General features: G+C 36.7%; 1 protein-coding gene across 2 annotated transcripts in view; it reads right to left on the reverse strand.

Annotated features, from left to right (window-relative positions):
• Window positions 1–8,733: 8,733 nt before the first annotated feature.
• SYT14 (synaptotagmin 14) overlaps window positions 8,734–26,535 on the reverse strand; it is a 128,361-nt gene continuing 110,559 nt past the window's right edge. Inside the window, exons 5-7 of one of the 2 annotated variants that reach the window (XM_008701189.2) lie at window positions 12,913–13,102; window positions 10,302–10,358; window positions 8,734–9,047 (exon numbers count right to left, since the gene is read on the reverse strand). In XM_008701189.2, the coding sequence (XP_008699411.1) occupies window positions 8,734–9,047; window positions 10,302–10,358; window positions 12,913–13,102 (561 nt within the window). The remainder of the gene's footprint in view (window positions 9,048–10,301; window positions 10,359–12,912; window positions 13,103–26,535) is intronic. The other variant, XM_008701188.2, reaches the window with a different exon arrangement.

Here is a 26,535-nt window from a genome sequence, read left to right on the forward strand (position 1 = left end):
ACAACACTGTTGATAACCATAAAGACACTTATATATATTAATAAGATCCATTAATGGTGTAGAGTCACTAGAAAATATGTTGGAGACAATTGAAGACCAAGGGAAATGTTAATCAGCAGTGCATTTCTTCAGGTTGTTTAACAGTTTTGCTCACAGAGCATTTAAACTTCATCACACTGTTATATCCATTATTAGAAAAATAAGTAAGAAAGCTCTGTAGAAACTATTAAGGAAGTCTCTTTGCCTCCAAAAAAAAAAAAAAAAAAGAAGAAGAAGAAGAAAGGAAAAAAGAGAAAGAAAAATAGGAAGAAAGGAAAGAAGCAAAGTAAGGGGATATTCAATGTAAGATTCCACTAACTGAATTTTCCATAAAAATTACATTATTTTGAGAAATAAAACACAATGCAAGAATATGGAGTAGTGTTGAACATCATGAGTTTTAGAAAAAGTATAGACCCTAACATTTATCAAGAACCTTAAAGCTCATATAATAATTGGTTCTTTATCAGACTAACTGAACTGAAAAGGAACATTGATAACACTTTCTTATTTCAAAATTCTAATAAAAATCCAGCCAAAGTTTGGCTGTCCTCTCTACGACAGTTTTAAAGATTCCTCAAAATTGTTGCCACTATATTTTCACCACAAAAACAGAAATCATCTAATTAAAATTGTGCAGAAACATTATAAATCAATTCTGTAATGCAAGCTACTACTGAAACTTTCTCTTAAGTAAATTTAAAGTAATATTTATAATTTCAAAATACTGTTAGAAGTATCACCATTATTTTCTAGCTGTGCTTCAAATAATTGTTTAAATATACTTAAATACTACGCGAGCCGATTTATAAGCAGAAGCTACCCTGGTTTCCCCTCGCAAAACAAATATGACATAATCACAGAATGTTGTAAATGTTCTCAGCATTTGTCCAGAAGGACTGCCCCAAACAAAAACAAATGCCATCTGCCCCCTCCCTCCCAACACAAGCCTTCCTATGACTCTATGGTCTTGACTTCAGTTTCCCTTTTTTGAAATTCTGCCCAGATAAGTCAACATTTGTCATTTTTAAAAACATGGCTTTTTAAGGCTTCCTCACAAAATTAAAAAAAAAAAAAAAAAGAATGTACAAGCGAGAGGGAGAAGACAGAAGACCAAAAGGAGGGAATGTAGGATAGGACCCAATGCCCTAAAATCTCACTTCCGAGAAGCTGGCCTCTACTGCCTTATGACTAGAATCACATGTAGGTATCAGGTTACTGTCCTATGCCAGGGGCTCTAAGACACTGTTCCTTCATGCTTTCGGGGTCCCTTCTTCCTACTGGTGCTCATGCAGTACTCCCATCCCCATTAGTGAAGGTTAGGAACAGCAATCACTGCGGAGAACCTACCCCCAGGGTAGAAAAGGTTTGGTTATTTCTGGAAACAGCGCGATGGGAAGGTGGTGAGCGCACTCGGAAACTGACAGATGAAGTGCTGGTGAGAGGTTCCCAACCATCCCCCTGCCGCCAGATGTGACGCAAGGCAAACAATAAATCTCAGAGATATGGGAAAATTCCCACTTTCTCATTAGGCAAAATAGTCACATTTAACATTAACTGCCCTGGATGTTAACTAGCTAGAATTTAAGTACAAATTTGAGGAAAAAAGTATTAACTGCTTAGATTTATGGAAATAAGCATTCCAGTGATATCTGAATATATAAACGAATTTCAGAAAATAATTTTTTCAGTGTATAATGGAGTATTATATTTCATCTATTGGGTATTCATTTTAAAAACAATGTGTCAGGTGAGCGATCACGTGTTAAAGGAATAAACAGAAAGGTAGTAAGCGTGTTCTTTTTAAAGTAGTCTTGAATATTTAAAAGACAAGCTCAAACATCAAATACTAATCAGAATAATAAAGAAAAGGGTGAAGAAGGAAAGTAAACTAATAGGACAACTGAAGATACAGACTGTCAAACTGACATGGAAATAATGTCAAAAATCTTGCAAAACGACTGCCATTGCAGTGACTTTGTTTGCAGTTATTTAGAACTTTTTATGTGCTAAGGGTTGAGATTCTATAATAAAATTATGCCAAACTTTTGTTAGATTAATACTCAAGTTTTCACCTCTGCTCCCGACCCACATTTTAGAGTACTTCCCACCAGCAGAGGTAAGGACGACCATTATCACCAGAGCAACCACTGACGTCCATTGAGTAACGAGTCCCATGCTTTGCTCCCTCTAGTCATGGGGAAAACCCAACTGGTCCTCTCGCTGTCTGGTCCACATAATTAAGAAAAAAAAAAAAGTCAGGGTATCACTTTTCAATAGGTATTATGCAGCTTTGATAAACTCTGGTATTTGGTGTGAATGTGCACGAGTGCAAATGGGCAAAAGGGCAGAGGAAGAAAGAAGGAAGGATTGTAAAGAAACATACCTGTCTAAACAGAGGTCTAAACAGAGTGAGAAAAGAGCAAGACTCGTTTTTGATAATGGGCTAATAATTCCAGTCTATCACACACTTTCACGTTAAACTTGCATTAACCGGATCTCAGGTTACAACCTGGCCAAACACAACGCAACAGCAGCAGTTACAAAACAGCCCAATTCCATACCGGATCCTTGCACATATTCAAATAACCTCATTTTTCGGTGGGTGAATCACAGATCTTTGTTGGGGGGGAAAATAAAAGAAAACCTTTCCAAATGTAAAATCTACTCACGTGAAATATTACACGAGAGAAGAAGGTATGTCTACGTTTTAAATGAGGGATGCGAGAAACTCAGATGAACTGCATACACAGTACTTATTTTTAGTGGAAGAGGAAGGCCTGAGGCTGCTGTCTTAATTGGCTATTTGAAATAAAAGATCCTAAGAAAGAGCAAAAACAAGAAGGATCGGAGAAGGTGCTAGAAACACTGGCTCCAGGTAATGAGGTTACCATTACCAGTTACCAGCAGTTACCAGACTCCAGGAATGAGGTTCATGTGATGAGTGTGAGGACCGGGAAGCCACTGATGACGGTGCTAAAAGGCAACAAAGCTCACTATACGCAGGAATGAAAAATGCCACCATCTGCGGCTGTTACTATAAACTTACCGGCAGGGCAGCCTAATTTCATCGAGAATACTCGGCAAATAGCTCCTCAGACTCTCTTTGCCTTCTGTTTCTCACTGTAAAGACAGCTTACAGGGGACTAGGTGAGCCCAAACCAAAGTCATTGTCAGGAATCATAAAACCAACATAGTAGAATTTATTACACCAAGGAACACTTTGAAAAAGTTATGTCGAATGTGAATGGACAGGAACTCATAATTAAATATCACTTTTAATGTGTTTGTTAAAATAGTTCTCTTTTTAAGGAAGCACAAAAAGGTCAATAGCACTAGTCCCAGTAATAATCTCACTCTTATTTATCACTATTATAAATTGAATCTATGGATGCTGAAACATTGCTCAATATTTGATACCACGGTATCTCACACAGAATTTCCTGGAAAGCTTAGTAAAATGTAGGTTCGCGGGATCCACTCCAGACCAAGTGAAATGAACATCTCTGGCTGGAGGTGAGGCTTTGGAATACAAATTAAGCTCTCAAAGTAATTCTTAAACACCATAGTTTGGGACATACTATAGTGGTTTCAAATTTTGCCCTTGGAGAGAATATATTCCTTGTGTTTGTTCTTTAAGATCCGACTCAAGGGTAACCTTCTCCAGGAAGATTGTTCTGATCCCATGTTGTACTCTACTAAATGCAGAGCATTCTTGGGCTATTTTCCCACCTTAGAATGCAAGCTCCATGACAGCAAAAACACCCCGCCTCTCTAATACACTATCTCTGCATCTGCAGCACTTAGAAGGGCACGTGGCACATAGTAGGTACCCTTATAAATATATATAAGATAAATAAATAAATCCATGCATTATGTAAGATTCATAAAATTGAGACCTATATAACAGTATTACTGATTTCTTCTATAGGAAATTTAGTTCGATTCAGTATTTATTATATGCCTACTATGAGCCAGGGACACAAAAAGATAGTAAGACAAGGCATTTACTACTATTAAGGAAGAAAGAAAGACGTAATAAAATTAGCTATAATGCAGTTAAACCTTAATAAAGGGTATGTAAGAAACGTAAATAGATTACAATGAGAGCACAGAGGAAGACAGGGTCATTTCTCTCACCACTGATATGGGCCAAAGACTGCTAACGGATACAGGATATCTACTTCATAGAAAGGTGATCATATACAATGAAAATATCTTGATTCCCAAAGTAGACAAGGAGCAGAACAAATTGATTAACATATTTTCAGAATATAAGTATTAGGCTAAATTTGTCGAGTAAATTAAGTCTCCAAGTCTCTGGAAATCAAAAGTCATCTACAAAGTATTACACAGAAGTACCATTTGTAACCTGGTGGGGGGATATCTGATCTTTTCTCCTTTGTCTTGTGTTTCTCTTTCCCAAGCTCTGACTCTTCCTTCTCCTTTTCTAGTTCTGCCATTCCATTAAGGTGGGTGGCATTACTGATGGATACTATGTTGTCCTGTTTTTCTTGCAACTGGGAGAGGGATGCAGTTGCTGTGTGTGTAGGACAGGTTTTCGAGTAATTTATACCTGGGTTCTAGTCTCAGTTCTACTATTTACTTACTGGATGACCTTGGGCAAGTCTGCTTAACCCCTATGCTGTAGTTTCTTCATCTATAAAATGTGAAAATAGTACTTACTTCATAGCATTGTTGTGAGAATCAAAAGAAATAATAAATTACTATGCTAGAACTTAATAACTTACAGCAGTTACCATCACCATTATTATACACTTTGGTGGGCATGGATGATGTTTTAAAAGTTAATTAAAAAATGTTTCATTGCGTATTGAACTTTCTGCTCAATATTGAATTTGGTTGGTGCAGATAATGATGGCTACCTCCAGTGCAGGCCATGGGTGGCGAATGGAAAAAGACAAGAAATAAAAACTTCTGGATAACAACTATCACTGTGAAATAATGTAATGACCGTAGATGAGAAAATCTCAATGAATTGGCCATCTAGTCCATGTAGGCAAATGGCAATTTTAGGCCAGTGGATTTGTGTCATTTCTATTCATATCAAGAAAAAATGTGTTGGTGACTACTGCTCTTACTTCATCTGAAATTTACACCTTCAAATAGCTTCTCAGGTCATTTGAAAAGCTGTGATCTCATTTGGTCTCCATCTTCATCCTAATACCCTCAGTTCTACGACCTCTTACCCTATGGATGCTGTCTTACCTTGCAATCATTGATTATGCTTCTGATTCACCTGATCAGTAAATGAAAATAATGATGGGATCAAGAAAATGATCTGACATGCCGCCCTGGGCATCCAGGTGCACTAGGCTGGATGAAAACACCCTACCAGGGCCTGCACTCAAACATGCATATACTAATCAAGGTAGCTTCCCTATTTTCTTACTGGTTTTTCTTTTTTAAGATTGTAGTCCAATTTTTTTATTTATGTCACTAAATACCTTGTGGAGAATTCACTGAATGCATAGTAATAGACAAATAAATGGAGTTCACACAAAATGTGGGCAGTACAGAAGATACAAGAGTACAGAAGAAAGCTCCTGAAAGGTAAGACGATAGTCTACTAAACAAATTCTTTACTGATTTGAAATACACTTTGTTTCCTGGGCAGTAATAAACAACTACATTTTGCAGCTCTTTAGGGAGACAGATAAAGCCTGTAATTCCAGGCTCGGGAGCTCCTGTGAATGCCAGTCAATCACCATATTTGGACTATCTCATTTTATTATAAAACTTAGGGGACTTTAAAAGAACAATAAGAAAGTGGGTTGTCTTTCTCAAGTTTCTGAGACAGTACCGGCTGCCCACCGGTGGGCCCCTATTTGCTGCAAATTGCTGAGCTATAAGATTTTACCTTTACGCTTTCATGCAAATGTTAGCGCACAAAAGAGCAGTAGGACTGTCTCGTACCTTAGATGCAGTAGAGTGAAGTGGGTCTCTCGAGACCTACTTAATCTTTTTCTAAAAGAATAGACAAATTTTGGGGAGTAATTACTCTAAGTTGTGTCAATCCACAAGATAAAAAGATACCTATTTTGTGGTGTGTGGAGAATGGTAGCAAATAGCACCCAAAACCAAATATAATTTCTAGTAAATATATAGAGGAGAAAAAGAATCCATTAACTTGATAAATGGTTCTCTAATTAGTTCTCTGAGAAAGCCAGGGCACCTTCACCTCTACAAGTGTGTGTGTGTGTGTGTGTGTGTGTGTGTGTGTGTATAGGCATGTGTGTGTATACAGATACACAAATGCATAAATTCATAATCTTTGAGGACTTGGCAGCTGGGATGGAGGTAGGGGCCTTCTTGAAAACCTTTAAAATTGTTGATTAATTTTTAAGCCACATTGGATTTGATATCTATATCAGATAACCCCGTAATGATATATCAAAGCACACACCCAGCTCTGGGCAGAGTCTGAAGAAAGCCAGATTTAGCAAATAACAGCTAGTTGGATCTTTTCATCACTGAAGGAGAAAGCACCACACTGGTCTCATAATGTGTTCGAATATTGATTAGGCTTTGTTACAGCTACAAGTAAGACTAACTCCTTCCGTCAGGAAGATCCCAGTTCTTAGCAATGCAGTCAGTTGTTTCAAAGCCAGAAAAGATTCCTGTCGCATGAAATGCTTAAATCCAATTTCTCACTAAGGTCTATAACCCCTCTTTCAAATCTCTTTCCACACTGTTGCTGAAAACACATACGTGAGATATTTCACCATTTGATGCACATTCTAAGTTTATAACTTAACTCATTTATAAAAAACCCTGGAAAAAGCTCATTAGCGTAACAATAAAAGAATGAGTTTTTCTCTTTAATGCAACTCTGTAACATACATTCTTGAACCTCATGTCACCCAGTACAGCATCTGTATTTTATCTTATAATTCGTGTATATGAGTGCATAGAGCTGCCATTTTTTAAACTAAAAAATATTAGGAGTTCACTGTCTTTTTGGATTTCTCTTAAGGCCTTTCAGTAGAGCCGAGCTGAAGTAATAATGTCTATGCACGGTTTTGTTATTGTGGTAATAACAAGTTCTCGCTTACAATAATATATAGTGCTTAGTTGGGACTAGGAACAATGGTATGCTGCTTTTTTAGTAACTGGTAAATAGTATGCTTTTGTCTAGTTTAATTAGAAAGAGAAGAAAGAAAATATTTTTCATATATACAAAACATATTCTATTTAATAAAGTATATGCATAAAATTATATACTGGGTAAGAAGCAAAATTAAAAAGAAAACAGCTTATAATATTCCTGATTAATAAGAGTTCCTAAATATAAAAACAACAAATGAAAATGCCTTGCCGCTTAAAAAAATTAGCACATTATACAACTTTTACATACTTCAGAGGAAATAAAGATCTTGTGACACTGTTCTGAGGAATCTTTACATTTATAAAAATCGAAGGCCTAATTTTGCAAATACAACTTTCAAGCTGTATGAGCAACTGTAACTTACATGAAAGGCACAGGATGACGTCACGTTGAAGAACGTATCTGTAAGTTTCATAAAAGCTAGTCACAGGTCACTAGAAATTTCATAAGGAATCTCAGAACTGTTTTTAACATGATGTTCTGATTCAAACTGAGAACTGGAGAGTCTTTAGATCACAAGTACAAATCGAAGTAAGACTGAAGAAGATTTAGGGAGAGAACAGCTTCTTATTGGAACGCTACCTGCTTTATGCAGTGTTGGTCACTCCATTCTCAGAGCAGATAATTAACCCTTTCTTTAACTTGAACTGTTTTCAATTTTCAACAGCTTATCTACTATATTTTATTTAAGTTTGTAAAAAATGTATTTTCCCATTACTACAATTTTAAAGAGTCAGTTGTTGAAAGAAATTTTAAAGTAAAGTCCTGCTCTATTAGCTTCCTACATTGGAATACAAGAATACAGGAAGTGCTTTCAACAGAAAGTTACGTGGTTCTACAGTACAACCTGTCTAAAAGACTTGCAAGGGACCAGTCCAGGGACTGGGTCTCTTTGGATCAGGCAAAAGCAGAGGCAAATGAAGAAATGAGCTTTTTTTTTTTAAAAAATAAAATATAAAAAAATTCCTTTATGAAAATGAATACTTGCTTGCACTTGAGATTGAGTGCTATTGAGAAGAACTGAGGCACAATGAAACTAAGTGCACAAAGGGGAATAAAACAATGCTCTATGTAATTGAAACCCTTCACCATTAGATATGCCTCATGATAGAGCTGGAGACCTACTTTCCAACACCAGGGATGAGCCAGTCAAAATATGTGTTTCCTGGTTAACATTTAGGGTGATCCTAAAACAGCATTGCAACTAAAAATTCTGATTTAAAAAAATCACTTATAGCTTTGATTTTTTTTTTCATGAAATTACTGACTCTTTTACTAAAGTAAATTTAACTTCAAACCAAAAGCGTGTTCTTAAAGCTCTGGAGGACTGTTAACAATGATGATGCAAGTGTCTCATTTCCCAGACAAGCTCTACCAGAGACACATCTTTTCTTCATTTGTGTCAGTATTAGACGTTCTTTCCGCAGACCTTAAAGCATTCTGGTAGAATGTTGAGGACGATGCTTCAAAGAGCAGCTCTTCTAATGGTGACTAGGTAAAAAACAGTAATGCTGCAATCAGAGATAATGCTGCCTTGGATTGTAATTGCTCGGTTATCCTATTCATCACGACTCTAGTAATGCATGCCATCTACACACTTGCTGTCCTTTCGACTCTTTCATTTCAGTCCAGTGATTGAGCTCCTCTTCTCCAGAGCTGTTCAGACCTAAAGAAATCCAGCCTATCATCTCTTTTCTTTTCATGCTGCGTTTGTTATACACAGACAGTATGAGTGTCACATCAGAAAGTTGAAATAGGGCCACTTGAAAAACAAAAGTTTCCTTGTATACTGGATTAGGCTGCCCTCTGCGGATGGATGTCTTGCATTTGGACATCTCTTGACCCATGGAATTCAGTAGAGTTAATTTAACATATGTATCTACGGAAAAAAATAAAACATACCACAAATATCATTTGAAACAAACTCAAAACACCTTTCTTGTGACACGTGCTGAGAACATTAAGTCTTTACACTTGATAAGGATATGGTGTATACCATGTTTAATGGGAATTCAAGGAATTCCATTTTGATATAAATGCTTATAAAATGTGACAAGTACAGAGAATGCTAGGTAGGCAGCAAATCTTTTGTGGGTCATAATATCTCAACCTCACTATTTCTACGTCATAGAATTTAAAGGTATACCTCATAATCCTTCCTCCACCCTCCCACCCCCAATCCTTGACCTCCCATTACCACCCCTGCCCAACCCCATCCCCATTTAGCTTCACTAAGCAGGACGTCATAGCATTAATAAACACTTAGCAAGCTCAATTAGCCACAACACTGTAAAGCATTCCACTGTGTTTTCATAGAATAAGAATAAACAAACAAATAGAAATGAAGGCAAATGGTAAAGAGGAAAAGAAGACAAGAATGCAAAGATGACATCAAAACAGCTTAGGATGAAATGTCAAAAAAATCTCTGCATGGATGTGGTTTTTAAATATATTTTAAAAACATTTAAAAGGGCCAAAATGAAGCCAAATGCATTAAGGGCTCAAAGTTCAGCAAATCAAGTAAAACTTTTTCCTGGTTTCATGCAAGAGTACATTTAATGTGCTTTTTGGATAGTTAAAATAAATACTACAGGATTCTTTTTTGGCTGAATTTAAATGTGAAATTTAAAGTATGGTATTCTTAACTATTTTCATGAATTACAAAAAAAATTGATGTGATGTTTAGTGTACGAAGTGGAACATAACAGTTCATCGCCTGATTATTTGGGAGATAAACCCTCTCTTCAAACAACTGTGTTTTCAGGTTCTTTGGACTCATGCAAATGATCTTCAGCATGGTGATCCATCATGTGTACTTCACATCAAAATTTCGATTCATTTTAATGAAAATTGCAATATTTCTCATGAAATATCTATTGTATGAATCAAAATGCAACACATGAAAAATAAAACCTTTAATTTAAAAAGTTTTGCTTATTTTATACATACTCTGAATACCATCATCCATAATCAGAGATAAATTCTAAGTTAGTTTTATTTAAAGTACCACAGATAATAAATGTGCATTTTTTTTGGAAACCAACATGGTGGACAGCTTCACTGCTGGCAAGTTTTAGGGTATTTTGTTTTTGCATGAAAAGACAACATCCAATTAGCCTCTACAGGAACTCACCTCGGATTATATAAACCTGTCCACCTATCAAGTGTTTTAGACAACAGAACAGTCCATCTGACAACAGGGGGTGGAAAGCAGTAAAAGAAATAATGACCAGATGTCAATTGTTGGGTGAAAGAGGGTCAAAGGTTAGAATTAAAGAGGAAACACTGTTCACTGGAGTTGGAAGAACACAAAACTTTAGCATTTTAATTCAGGTAGAGGGGTTGAACAAAAGGGTTGTTGGGTAAATTTCATGGAAGGAGAATTTTTAAGGTCATTGTGTAGCCTTAAACAAAAATTACACTGTTTTAAAGGGGAACATCTTTATAATGATATCCTCTTGGTCTAAAGCACATTGAACATAGAATCATGCAAATTATCAGACTATATAAAAGACTGAATAAAAGTCATTATAAGACTACATTATGCTAAGTTTTGAAGTCTGTCCATGCAATATTAAATAGTTCAAATACTTCTATTAGTTTCAATGTAATATAAAACAAATTAAGTTAAACAAAATAAAATAGGACTATCAAAATTTTTGCTCTTGAATGTTCCCATTGTTTCTTTGGATCATTCAGTTGATAACACAGTCGAAGGCCTAGAACTAGGTATTTATGAAAGGTCGCAATCTTACGTAACATATACCGTATAAGACAGACTGATAAAACTGTATTATATTTTCCTTTATAAATACTGCACTTCATACAATTAATTTTAATGTCGATTTATATTTACCTACGAGCTGCCTCCCAGCTAACACCATTAACGACCCTGATATTGAAGATCTAATTCTAAAATAATGGAAATTGCTTTAGCTTACTCTTTAACCCGAAAACACCTACTCTAAGTTGTGGATGCTGATTTCTCAGCCTGTTTATCATCCGCCCTGCCTCCACCCCCTTCCCTTCATTTTAGTTCTGGTTTCTCTGTTTTTCTGTTTTTATCAGAGTGGATACAAGCAAGGACAGAAAGGCAAGCATATCATTCCATTCTGTGAGCTTTTAGCATCTCAAGTTAAATATTTGTCAAAAAATTAAACTGTTAGCTAAAGCAGGAACGGCAGACTGAGAGCTGCGGGCTGGATGCAACCCCACAGAATATTTTGTTTATCCGTGACTGTGCTCAGAAGTTTGGAATCTGAATGTCTTGAGGCAGGGTATGCACACTTGCATTTGTCACATGCCTCCCATGCTCCTTATCTTTCACCCACCAAGTTTGTTCATTTAAGTTACTTCCCAGGCCATGTGAGTTTGCATTCTAAGTATGTATCAATAATGAGAACCCAGGTCCCACTTTCCAAAGCTGTTTACTCTAGTAATTGCTTCTTTCCTCCCTCTGAATTCTTCCTTCTGAAAGGAGAAAGGGGACAGTAATAATTCCATCCTTCTTTTATGCACCTTTATCTGATTTGAGTCTCACAGAGCCTGTGACAGACACAACCTTAATTTTACATACGAGCAAACAGACTTAGGGGAGTTAGCTTACTCATGCAAGGGTAGAAAAATACACATAGGTTTGGCCTTCCGGCTTTTAATTCAGGAATAGATACATTCCATGATATCGGTCAGAAGCAAGGTTTCCAATATTACTCAGGGAAAACCAAATATATTTTTGTGCCTTTTCACTTGAAGTAAAAAGACACTGTTGAGGACATTTGGAGGTAAATGAATTAATTTCATTCAAGGGAGGAAAAAGTTTCTCTTTTAATTATTTGAGTCTCGGAGTAAAAGATGGCTTCAGGCAAGCCTGTGAGAAATCTTGAAGCAAATCTAAGGAGGTCATTACTATTCAAGACTTCCTTTCAACTTTTTAGTTTAGGGCACTAACAGCTTTAATTTCAGAGAAAAATAAAGAAGCTGCTATGTTCCCAACTTATTTCTACAGATATCGGCAAACAGTTTTGGAGGTCTACTGAGCGACAATCTCTCTGCACTCCCATAATCTGCCTCCACTCCCACGAGCAGGAAGAGAGATAAGGAGTGAGGAATGAGAGGCATATAGACCAGGGCACAGGTGTGTACCCCATCTTGCCTTCCTCTCCTCGCATCTAGGGGAAATATCCCACTATTCCTTACTCTGTCCTAGGAAAGGCAAAGCCAAGCCATTTAAGAAGACTTTGCTGGCAGTACTGATTTATAATATTAAAGGAGGAAAAATGGAAGAAACCGTTTCTTCTTAAATTATCTTAATGGAGAAAAGAGAAAAAATACAGAATTATTAACATTAGTTCATAGTACCGCATGCAGACAGAAAACACCACATCATTCTTTGGTTGACACCAATGGCCACATGTACTCCTGACCATATCTGTGGAATATTACTAACTTCAAAAAAACCCTGTAGCTTTTTCTAGCCTGGAAGAAAATAGCTATGATAGGGATAATTTATTCGGCAGACACTATGAAAAATTAAAAGTCTTGTCACCTTACAATTAATATTTTGAATTTCAAATTTTTCTACTTCCCAAATGACTGGAAATAGAAAACATGAAACAGATTAGCTGATGATTATACCATTTCATTTTGATCGGTTAAGACTAAATGATAGGATTGAGGCCCCTAACACTGAGAGTCCCGTAAGTGCAAAAAACATAAGCATTAAAAAAATTTTTTTTTTCACTCACTGGGTGGTCTGTTTGCTGCCAAGTTTTTGAAGTGGCTGCCTTTTATCACTTCTGCTGATAGTCTTCCAGTTGTGGCATTATAAAGCAGGCCAATGAGAATTTCTGGAACTGAGCCATGTTCGAGAGACTGACATGAGGATGTACTCTCACTACAGGACATTTCTGACACGCTCATTTGGGAGTCACAGCCCTGTAATCGAGAATGAAATCTTTATAGTATTTTGTAAAAAAAGATATTATTAAGAGATACATCGTTAATGCTGTGTTATTGGAATTAGGTGAATCACAATAAAGCCAAGAGCTACAGGCAAAATTCCCTAAATAGTAAATTAGAAATGTTGTTCTTAGTGTATTTTAGTCCCTGGATCTCTTTTCATTATACAGCAGTCAAAGAATTAATAGGACATGAGAAGGTTTCATAAATCCTTACACATTTATATACAAATCAGAGAGGATAAATATCTTAAACTCATAGGTGTTAATGAACTATTTTTGGAATGTGGAAAATTGTTTAAAGACTTAAGAACCTTTAAAGACTGACACAGACTCAGACTCAATTACAATACGTGTAAATGTCTTCACTGTGTCTTTAATGACAAAGATTGGTAAACTCTGATTGAATAAATAAGACAAAACTTCTGGTATTTATAAGTCAATATGTAAAACACTGAGAAACAGAAAGTTGAAAAGGATGAGAAATTATTTATTGTGTAAAAAATAACCAAAAGAAAATTGTAGCTACATTAATATCAAAGTTAGCTTTAAGGCAATAACCATTACTAGAGATGAAGAGGTAAACTCAATTTGAATTTTCAATTTACCAGGAAGATAAAATAGCTCCAAATGTGCATGTATTTAGTCACATGGGCTCAAAATATAGAAAGCAGAAGTTGTCAGAACTAGAAAGAGAAACAGGCAAATCTACAATCAGTGGGGATGACTTCCGCATCCTTTCTTTCAGTAACTGACCAGACAAATAAGTACAGTAAATATGGAGAAGATTGGAATATCGCATTAAGCAAAATTGACCTAATGGTAATATATAGAACACCATACCCCACAACTATGAGATACACAACTTCTCATCCGCGCAGTGGTATTTTTACAAAACTATTTACAGAAATAAAGCAAATAGCAAAGATTTTCAAATGGCAGAAGTCATTCAGAATAGGTCTTTTAATCAGCTAGAAATCAAAACTGTCTTCTACTAAAGAAACCAGTCCCTATATATTTGGAAATAACCCATGGTAACCAAATGATAATGAAAACAAGTGATCTGAAAAGAGTAATAAAAATAGATCAGTGTTAGAGAGTCCAGCTTAAGAAGAAAGAGAGAAGGCACAAATAACAAATATCAGGAATGGAAAAGGAGACATCACTACATATACTATAGACCACAAAAACATAAAAGGATAGAAAACAACTTCTTTCCAACAAATTTGAAATTCTGATGAAATGGACAGATTCCTAGAAAACTGTAAGGAGTGAGAACGCACACAAGAAGAAATAGGAGATCTGAACAGTGTTACTGAAGAGATTGAATTTATGATTAAAAACCTTTCCAAAACAAGCAAAAAACAAAACTAAAAAACTTTAGCTAGAGGGCTTCACTGGTGAATTCTAATGAATACTGCTAGTCTTACGAAAATGCTTCCAGATAGTAGGGAAAGAAGAAACACTCTCCAGTTTACTTTAAGAATCTAGCAAAACCTTAAAGCCAAAGCCTGAGAAGGACATTATAAAAATAATAAAATTTTCTCATTTATGAACTTAGATTTAAAACCCTAAACAACAAACCAAATCTAGCAACGTGTAGCAGCATACTTAGTAGAAAAAATTTTGAATGTTTCCCCTTTGAAACTGGGATGTGACAAGGGTGCCGACTATTATCACTTCTAGTCAACACTGTAGTGGAGATTCCAGCCAGTGAAGGTCTTAACCTTACTAAATGCAATGCAATAAAATAAAAGGTATAATGATTTGGAAGGGGAGGAGATAAAACTGTCCTTATGTGCAGATTATGTCATTATGTATAAAAGAAATCTAAACAAGTCCACAGGTGAATTACAGTTGCATACAAAGGTAAAAAGTTTAAGTCCATACATTCCTATACACCAGCAACAAATCTGAAACTAAAATTTATGCAAAAGTAGCATTTAGGGGCGCCTGGCTGGCTCAGTCGATAGAATGTGCCAGGGTCATGAGTTCAAGCCCCACGCTGAGTATGGAGCCTACTTAAAATAAAAATTGGAAAAAAAAATTAATTAGCATAAAATAGAACATAAATAGAACATAAAATATCAAATATCCAGGAATAAATGTACAAATGATACGTGAGGCCTCTACATAGAAAACTACGAATAGAGGCAAACTGAGAAGTGCTACACAGATATACTATGGTAATGTGTCAGAAAGCCCAATTTTGTAATATTCTCTCCAAACTGATCTATAGATTAAATGGAATAACAGTTGAAATCTCAACAGGTTTCTTGGGGGAGCCTGACAAGCTAATCCCGAAGTGCTCGTGGTCTATACATACAAAGCAGTATTATTCAGCCTTAAAAAAGAAGGCAACCCTGCCATACGTGACAACATGGATGAACGTGGAGGATGTGATGCTGAGTGAAATAAGCCAGGCACAAACACTGTATGATTCCACTTATACGAGCTATCTAAAATAGACACACTTACGGAAGCAGAGAGCAGAATGTCGGTTGCCAAAGGGTGGGGGTAGGGAAAAATGGGGAGTTGCTGTTCAATGAAGATATAGTTACAGTTACACAAGATGAGTAAGTTCTAGAGATCTGCTGTATAATGTAGTGCCTATAATTAACAATAGTGTATTGTACACCTAGACATTTGTTATAGACATCATGTTAAATGTTCTTACAATAAAATAAAATAAAATAAAAATAAAAATTAACACAGTAGAATGCCCTGTACTACTGAGTATCAAAATTTATCATAAAGCTACATTATTTAAGACAATGTGACAAAAAACAATGTAAAATACACTAACAGAATAGAAAGCCCACAAATTCACCTAGGCGTAACAGGCATGCAATTTACGACCAGCGTGGAACTACAAAACAGTGGGGAAAAGATCATCTTTTTAATGAATCGTGTTAAGACACTGGTTATCCATCCAGAAATAAATGAAAATTAACCACTACCTCAAAACATACCAAAAGTCAATGCTGAATTTAAATATAAAAAGCAAAATGAGAAATCCATACGTTAACATAGGGGATTATATTTATGATCTCAGGATAGGGAAAGGCTCCTGAAGAGGACAGAAAGGCATTAGTCACCGAGGAAAAGCTTGGTGAATCTGAAAACATTAAAATTAAGCATTTCTGAGCTTCAGCAGAATCTTGTAGGTTGGTGAAAAGGCCAACAGCCGGGTGGGAGAGAGGTCTACAACATATCTGCACAAATCAGCTCAGACCCAAAACACGTAAAGAACACTTATGAATCAAGTAAGAAAAGGACAACACAATATAAAAAGAGCCAAACACCTGAACCAGCAACTTCACAGAATAGCCAATCAGTATATGAAATGTTGTCCAACTTTATTAGTAGTCAGGGAAATGGAAATGACAACCACGAGGTATCCCTCCACAACAGACAGGCTAAAACAATGGTGTGGCGAGGACACAGAGGAGTGGGAACTTGCATGAGCCCTCTGGTGGTAAAGTCATGTGCCTTTTAAAAATGTTAAAAACACACATACCTTACGACCTGCCAATATATGCCCATCAGAAATACGTGCAATGTTTATCAAAAGACATATGAAAGAATGTTCATAGCAGCATTATTCCCCAAGGGCCCCAAACAGCAGAACAGATAATTTGTGGTGGGTTCATACAATACAGCAACGATAACTGTACCCACTCTACAGCAATGAAAACTAATTATGACTACAGTTACAAACATGACTTCAAGCGAAAGCTGTTGAACCTAAAAGGGTTCTTGGCTGTATTAACACCATTTATGTAAATTTCAAAGACAGCAACTGCAACAAAAAAACCCGAAACCAAAAACCAAAGACCAGATAAAACTAAACCGTAGTATTTCAAATGCATGAATAAGTGGTAAAACTGTAAATCAAGCAAGAAAGTGATCAACGTAAAAGTCAAAATTGTGGTTAACTCTAGGGGTGGGGAGAGAGGGTACCGTGATTGGGAAGGGCATCATGAGGGTATCTGGGGGTACTGGTAACGTTTTATTTCTTGACCTGCAATGTGGTTACATGGGTTGTACATTTTTGTTTTCATACTTTCCTAACGTGTGTTGGATTTCAAAAGATAAAAAGCTTAATGAAAGATTTACATGATACAAGGACAGGATATATATATACACAAATTATAGCATGGTGATAAAAATAAATATGTAGAACTCTCTCTGAAGATTCTTAAGGGAATTAACTCCAGGAGTTCAAAAAAAGATGACAACACTATTTTCTACAATGGGTTTTTAGATTTAAAACATTTTACATGCAGATTTTTCAGATTAAAAAAAAAAAGTAAAAACGTTTTCTACAAATCTTCGCGTCTACGGTTGGCTATGTAAGTGATTACGGATAATTAACGCATACCTGGGAACCGAATTAAGTCTCTGCACTAGTATTCAGAGGGATAAAATCTCGTATTTTCAAATCGAACTCTAAACCACAGAGGAGAAAGCCAAAAGGAATATACATCTTATATTCCTAAATCATGGGTACACAAAACACATAGTTTGGTATGTTTTCATGACAGTTGGAGGAGAAAACATAATTTTAGTAAGTTTCAATTAGGATATATCATCACTTATGAAAATAGTGTCAAAAACATGCTCAGGCACATTTGGTGCATTTGCTACATTAGGCTATTATACTAGCAGCATCTGTTAGGATATTGTGAAATACATTTTTCATAATATAGTATTTTTCACATTAACCTACTGTCAGATAATAACACGTGAATCCAATACTTTCTTATTAACACAGAGGTCATTATTGCCAATTTTGAGCAATTGTACCAAGAAAGTCCTGGGAAAGGACTTTCCTGCTTCTAAGGAAAACAGCCAACTTCTGTCCTCACTTTACTGCTGCAAAAAACGTCCTTGTCTCCAAGCCCAACAAAAAAGCAAGAGTGATAAGATCCTTGGTGATCACATTCTATTTCAGGAAGCCCTGCTGAAATATAGTAGCGTTTAAGAGAAAAACAAAACACAAAAAACACAGAACACAAAAACACTATTGTCTAAAGGAATTCATTCTGAATTTATGTGGCCCCTTAGAAGAAGTGCCCATCTCATGGCCTTCCCACCGCCGTCGGTGTAACACCCCTCCGAGACTGGCATGGGTGTGGCAGTCCAAGGAGATCTCGGAGCACAACAGAAACAGTGTGCAATAACGATATAAATAGACTAACTGCCGGAAAGGCAAATTAAATACAGATCCTATATACCCCAGTGGCATCTTCCCTCTGACTGTTCCTCAGGGCATGCTGCTCCAATTGGTGTATACTCAGGAATCTCTCCTCTCTCTGCAGACCCCATCATTAATTTATAACTGGGGCTTGCCTAGGTTGCGGTAACTGCAGGTGATTAATCCAAAGTCAAACAAATCCCAATCATAATTAGGTCTACTTAAAGGAATAGTCCCACAGGCTCCCCAAAGTAAAAGTGTATCTTCTTTCCATCTAACATAGTTTTTTTTTTTTTATTTCTTTTTAATACTTCCTCTCCTCCCCTCTGAGTCCTCTGCCCTGGGGCGGAGGATTATAAGCAATTCTGTGAAAGTAGAAAGAAGTCTAGTGAATTTTTCAGAGAAATTAATAAACCCTATAGAATGTTTACGATAAGAATCAGTGGTTATGACACCCGCTACATGTCCTTAATGGTGCTAATAGGTTAAAATTAGGTGGGAGCTTGCAAATATAGAGGGAAAAACCCATACGATTAAAAATACAATATAATTTCTATTAAGGAAATGTACTGGGCTTTTTATTAATACTAAATTGATTCTACCTTACTTGCAACCACTTATAATCAGTATTTTTAAGGTAAAACCGCTAAGCTGTGCAATGACAATTACTATAAATTTGAATAGTTTGTTGAATTTATTTTCACTGTGGCTGGAAGATACTCTCTGGTGTTTAATGTCATTTACACATGAAACGCTTCCATTACACTTTCCTGGAAATGGGGTGATGAGGACGGGGAGGGTGTTGCAGTGTGACAAGAGGGGTCACCTGTTGAGGTGCTGGAGTGAGCACAATGGTGTCACCTCCCACAGCACTTCCCCTCCTCAGAGCCCCTTCCCAGCCCCAAGACGCTCCGCTTCGATCAGGCTAGGGAAGGAGGAGAGAACCAGAGGCAATTTCAGGGAAGAGAAGGCAAGAACGGCATCACTACTCCAAAACTTGCCCACCCCCTCCCCAAACCAGTGCAAAGGAGAAGCACTGAGTAGGGGTAGAGATACCGGGTGACCCCAAAGGATAACTTTCGAGTGAGCTGGGGATGGGTGGAGAGCTTAAATTTCAGAGTAGTATTGGAATCAGGATCCTTCAGTTGCCAGGGCCGGAATATTCAACTTGAACTGGCTTAAGCAGCTCAAGGGAATATACTGGCTTCCGTAACCCAACAGTCAGCAAGGAGGTAGCCTCAGGTACTCGTACTGAGGCGCACCTTAACCCAGGTCACCAGGAAAGACTTCTCCTTGTCCATTTTGTGGGTGTGTTTCCCAAATTTGGCTTTATTCTCAGGTAGACTCTTCCTTCCCAGTTGCCAGATCATTCCCAGCAGTTCTGAGTGTGATAGGAAAGAGGGAGACCGCATCCTGACTGCTTCAAGCAAAACTCCAGAACTTACGAGTTAGGGCCCATGAGATTTCATTCGGGGGCTTAGGGATAAAGTCACTTCATCAGAAGCACAGGGGTAGGTTGGTCTCCCAAGCAAAATCTGGAAACTGTGGCCACAAGGAGAAGGTACGTATGCTAGGTCGTTTGTCCCTCTATGAGGACTATCGGCCACGTTACCGAGGAGCTGCTCGGGCTGCTGCTGTTGGGCTGTGACTTCTTCCCTGTGCTCTTCGCTGGCTTGGGTCTGCAGTCACCAGCCTTGCAAGAGCCACGGAGGAGGAAAGGATGGCTCGGGGGAAGGGACCGTTAATCTACTGCAGCACAGCTCTGATGTTCACGTTAGGTCATGGAGAGTGAAAGAAAAAGCAGTAAATTCTCGCTTTCACTTTCACAAAGTTCTTTTCCTATTAACACTGAAAACTTCATGCATTGATAAGGTTTAAGATATAAGAAAAATTAATTGTAAAACAAATAGAAACAAAATATTTTATATTATCAAAACTTGACTACACTATCACGTAGAAATGGTCATGCAAAATTCCTGCTTCGATTGAGATGTATAAATAGGTATATATTTATATGCACACAAATGCATGTTATTTTTCTTGCTGTGTTCGAGGTAGATATTTGACATTCCTGTATATATGCTTGTAAGATTGGTTTATAAAGTTCACAGATTTTTCTCATGCTCTCAGATCACTCCTATGCCATAGAAACTGTTTCAGAGGATCCAAAGGAAAAGTACCCAGCTTCTCTTTAAGACTTCTATAATTTTGACACCGACTAGACAAGAAGAACATAAGAAAATTATAAGCCAATCTCACTTATAAACATATATGCAGAAATCCCAAATTAGACATTGTTAAGTTGAATTCAGCAAAAAAATACACACTTATGCACATATACATATGTGATCATATACATATGTACATACACATGTATGTTTTTCATCAAATAGGCATTATTCTGGGAGACTTATGTGTTCACTCAAGTTGGGTAAAACTGCCTCTGAAATCCAACCATCTTTTTTTGTCTTTTTATGGAGACTCTTTCTGACCACTGATTGAATTTCTCAATGGTAGTAAGTCTTTTCATGTTTTCTTTTTTTTTTTTTTTTTTTTTTTTAAAGATTTTATTTATTTATTTGACAGAGATAGAGACAGCCAGCGAGAGAGGGAACACAAGCAGGGGGAGTGGGAGAGGAAGAAGCAGGCTCATAGCGGAGGAGCCTGATGTGGGGCTCGATCCCGTAACGCCGGGATAACGCCCTGAGCCGAAGGCAGACGCCATGTTTTCTATTCCCTAAATCACTTTTTAGAAATTTGTATTTTCCAACAAAATTGCTCATTTCAAAAAGTTTTCAAGTTTTTTTTTTTTTTTTAGAGTTATTCTCCTTATGATTTTAAAATTTACACCGAGGAGCCTCTGGGTGGCTCAGTCAGTTAAGCGCCCAACTCTTGATTTCAGCTCAGGTCATGAGCCCAGCGTCATGAGATCGAGCCCCACATAGGGCTCTGGGCTTAGCCCAGAGTCTGCTTGAGATTCTCTCCCTCCCCCTCTGCTGCTCCCCACTGCTTGCATGTGTGCTTTCTCTCTCTCAAATAAATAAAATCTTAAAAAAAGTAAAAATAAAATTTCCACTGAATTAGTCATTATGTCCTGCTTTTCATTTAACATATTGTTTCTTTTTCTCTCCTGATAAACATTTCCAGGGGTTTACCTATTATATCAGTAATTTCAAAAAAAAAAAACTTTTGTTTTCGTTAAGCCTCTTTATTATTTTTCCCAAAATAATTTGTTTTTCATTTCAAACTTCTTTAGGTGGAAGAGTTTAAACTCTTTCTTATCTTCTTAGAAATACTTCTAAGGCTATACATTTCTCTCTACTACTGTTAGAGCTGCACCAGACAAATGTAATAGTGTTTTCATTTGTTTGATTCTAACTATTTCTAATTTCCATTAAGTTTTTTCCTCTGACCCAGAGTTGATTTAGAAAGTTTTTTGTTGGGGCGCCTGGGTGGCTCAGTCGTTAAGCGTCTGCCTTTGGCTCAGGTCATGATCCCAGGGTCCTGGGATTGAGCCCCGCGTTGGGCTCCCTGCTCAGTGGGAAGCCTGCTTCTTCCTCTCCCACTCCCCCTGCTTGTGTTCCCTCTCTCGCTGTCTCTCTGTCAAATAAATAAAATCTTAAAAAAAAAAAGTTTTTTGTTTTTCATCTGAGTATCCAAATAGATTGAGGGGATGGGGGTGGTAGGAGATTGCCTCTTTTGCCTCACCTTCTAATATGCTACTCTTTAATCATGGAGTTCTAGCTGAATAGACCTCCTCTCTACTCCTTCTAACAACACACACACTCTGAGCTCTCAGGATTGGCTGTTCCATCTGACTGCAACGTTCCTTCCCTAGATATGCACATGGTTAACTACTCCTTTCTTCCAAGCCCTTTGCTCACATGTTACACTCCCGATGAGCTTTATCCTGCCTCTTATTTAAAATTACACCTCCTTGAAACCGAAAGTGACAGTATAAAGGCAGGAAACACAAAAGCAGTAAAAATGACTATTTCTGTAAAAATAAGTTAAGGGACTCACACACAAAAAAACATAGAAAATATAACATACACCTAAACCATGGGGGGAAGAGAGAAACGAATGGGTTCAAGGTTGGATGACCGTCAACTTCATGTAGACGGCTATTTGCGGAAGAGGTTATATACAAACCTAAAGGTAACCGTTTATCAAAAATAATTAATAAATATGCAAAGAATAAAGAAAAAGGAATCCAAGTATATCACTAAAGAAAATCAGCAAAACATGAAACATAAGAAAGCATCAGGGAAAATCTCCAGAAATGACAAACAAATAATAAAATTTCAATAAATACATATATCAATAATTACTCTGAATGTAAATGGACTAAATGCTCCAATCAAAAGACACAAGGTATCAGAATAGATAAAAAACCAAGATCCATCTATATGCTGCCTACAAGAGGCTCATTTTAGACCTAAAGACCCCTGCAGATTGAAAGTGAGGGGGTGGAGAAACATCTATCATGCAAATGGATGTCAAAAGAAAGCCAGAGTAGCAATATTCCTATTGGACAAATAAACTTTAAAACAAAGACTGTAACAAGAGACAAAGACACTATTTTATAAAGGAGACAATCCAACAAGAAAATATGACAATTGTAAATATTTATGTACCCAATGCATAGGAGCACCCACTACAAAACAATTAATAACAAAGATAAAAGAACTAATTGATAATAATACAATAACAGTAGGGAACTTTAATACCCCACTTACATCAATGGACAGATCAAACAGAAAATTAACAAGGAAACAATGGACACACTGGATAGAATGAACTTAAAAAGATACATTCAGAACATTCCATCTTAAAACAGCAGAATACACATTCTTTTTAAGTGCACATGGAACGTTCTCCAGATTACATCACATATTAGGTCACAAAACAGGCCTCCACAAATACAAAAAGTCTGAAGTCACACCATGCACCTTTTCTGACCACAACACTATGAAACTAGAAGTCAACCACAAGAAATAATCTGGAAAGACCATAAACACATGGAGGTTAAACAACATGCTACTAAGCAATGAATGGGTCAACCAGGAAATCAGAGAAGAAATTTAAAAAGTACATGGGAACAAGTGAAAATGAAAACACAATGGTCCAAAACTTTTGGGATGCAGCAAAAGTCGTCCTAAGAGGGAAGTAGATAGCAATACAGGCCTACATCAAGAAGCAAGAAAAATCTCAAACAACCCAACCTTATACCTTAAAGGAGCTAGAAAAAGAACAACAAACAAAGCCTAAAGCCAGCTGAAGGAAGGAAATAATAAAGATTAGAGCAGAAATAGATGATATAGAAACTAAAGGAAACAATAGAACAGACCTTTGAAACCAGGAGCTGGTTCTTTGAAAAAATGAATAAAATTGATAAACCTCTAGTCAGACTTATCAAGAAGAAAAGAGAAAGGACCCAAATAAATAAAATAAAAAACAACAGAGGAGAAATAATAACCAACATCACAGAAGTACAATTATGAGAATATTATGAAAAACTATATGCCAACAAATTGGACAACCTAGAAGAAATGGATAAATTCCTAGAAACATATAAACTACCAAAGCTGAAACAGGAAGAAATAGAAAACTTGAAGAGACTGACAACCAGCAAAGGAATGAATAAGTAATTTAAAAACTCCCAACAAACAAAAGTCCAGGACAAGATGACTTCACAGGCAAATTCTTCCAAACATTTAAAGAAGAGTTAATACCTATTCTTCTCAAACACTCCCAAAAAACCAAAACCAAAACCAAAACCAAAAAAACAGAAAAGGAAGGAAAACTTCCAAATTCATTCTATGAGGCCAGCATTACCCTGATACCAAAAGCAGATAAAGACACTACTAAAAAAGAGAACTACAGGCCAATATCCTTGATGAACATAGAAGCAAAAATTCTCAAGAAAATATTAGCAAACTGAATCCAACAATACATTAAAAAATTTATTCACCACGATCAAGTGGATTTATTCTTGGGTTGCAAGAGTGGTTCAATATTTGCAAATCAATCAACATGATACATCACATGAAAAAAAGGATAAGAACCATATGATGATTTCAATATACAAAGAAAAAGCATTTGACAAAGAACAGCATCCGTTCATGATAAAACCCCTCAACAGAGGAGCTTTACAGGGACCATACCTCAACATAATAAAGGCCATCTATGAAAAACCCACAGCTAATATCACCCTAAATGGGAAAAAATTGAGAGCTTTTCCTCTATGGTCAGAAACAGGATAGGATGGCCATTCTCACTTTTTTATTCAAGATAGTACTGGAAGCCCTACCCACAGCAATTAGACAATGAAAAGAAATAATAGGCATCCAAATCAGTAAGGAAGAAATAAAACTTTCACTACTTGCAGATGACTTGATACCATACCTAGAAAACCTGAAAGACTCCACCAAAAAACTGTTAGAACTGATAAATGAATTCAGTAAAGTTGCAGGCTACAAAATCAATGTACAGAAATCTGTTGCATTTCTATACACCAATAATGAAGCAGCAGAAAGAGAAATTAAGGAATCAATCCCATTTATGATTGCACCAAAACCAGTAAGATACCTAGGAATAAACCCAACCAAAGGTGCATTCTATACTTTGAAAACTACAAAACACTGATGAAAGAAATTGAAGATGATACAAAGAAATGGAAAAGACATTCCATGCTCATGGATTGGAGGAACAAATGTTGTTAAAATGTCTATACTACCAAAAGCAATGTACATATTTAATGCAATTCCTTCCAAAATACCAACAGCATTTTTCACAGAGCTAGAACAAACAATCCTAAAATTTATATGGACCCATAAAAGGCTTGAAATAGCCAAAGCAACCTTGAAGAAGAAAAAAACCAAAGCTGGAGGCATCACAATTCCAGACTTCAAGTGATATTATAAAGCTGTAGTGATCAAAACAGTATGGTATTGGCACAAAAATAGACACACAAATCAACAGAACAGAATAGAAAACCCAGAAATGGACCCACAATTATATATGGTCAAAAAATCTTTGATGAAACAGAAAAGAATATCCAATGGGAAAAAGAATGTCTCTTCAACAAATGGTGTTGGGAACCTGGACAGCAACATGCAAAAGAATGAAACTGGACCGCTTTCTTACCCCACACACAAAAATAAGTTCAAAATGGATGAAAGACCTAAATGTGAAGCCATCAAAATCCTAGAAGAGAACACAGGCAGCAACTTCTTTCTAGACAGGTCTCCTGAGGCAAGGGAAACAAAATAAAAAATAAAATATTGGGACTACTTTAAAATAAAAGCTTCTGCACAGCTAAGGAAACAATCCACAAAACTAAAAGGCAACCTACGGAATGGGAGAAGATATTTGCAAATGACCTATGTGATAAAGGGTTAGTATCCCAAACATACAAAGAACTTATACAAATCAACATCAAAAATCCCAAATAATTCAATTAAAAGTAGGCAGAAGACATGAACAGGCATTTTCCCAAAGAAGACACACAGATGGCCACCAGACACATGAAAAGATGCTCAGCATCACTCACCATCAGAAAAATGCAAATCAAAACTACAGTGAGATATCACCTCGCACCTGTCAGAATGGCTAAAATCAACACAAGAAACAACAGATGTTGGTGAGGATGTGGAGAAAGGGGAACTCTCTTGCACTGTTGGTGGGAATGCAAACTGGTGCAGCCACTCTGGAAAACAGTATGGAGGTTCCTCAAAAGTTAAATATAGAGCTACCCTATGATCCAGCAATTGCACTATTATGTATTTAACAAATGAATACAAGAATACTAATTCAAACATGCATCCCTATATTTTAACAGCATTATGTACAATAGCCAAATTATGGAAACAGCCCAAGTGTCCAATGATTGATGAATGGATAAAGAAGATGTGTTGTGTGTGTGTGTGTGTGTGTGTGTGTGTGTGATGGAATATTACTCAGCCATAAAAAAGGATGAAACGTCATCATTTGCAGTGACATGGAGAGGGCTAGAGAGTATTATGCTAAGTGAAATAAGTCAGTCACAGAAAGACAAATACCATACGATTTCACTCACGCGTGGAATATAAGATACAAAACAAATGAGTAAAAAGGAAAAAGAGAGAGAGGCATTTCAAGAAACAGACTCTTAACTATAGAGAACAAACTGATGGTTACCAGAAGGGAAATGGGTGGGGGTGGGGTGG

This window comes from Ursus maritimus, unplaced genomic scaffold (assembly GCF_017311325.1).
Source record: "Ursus maritimus isolate PB19 unplaced genomic scaffold, ASM1731132v1 scaffold_2, whole genome shotgun sequence".
NCBI classification, from domain to species: Eukaryota; Metazoa; Chordata; class Mammalia; order Carnivora; family Ursidae; genus Ursus; species Ursus maritimus.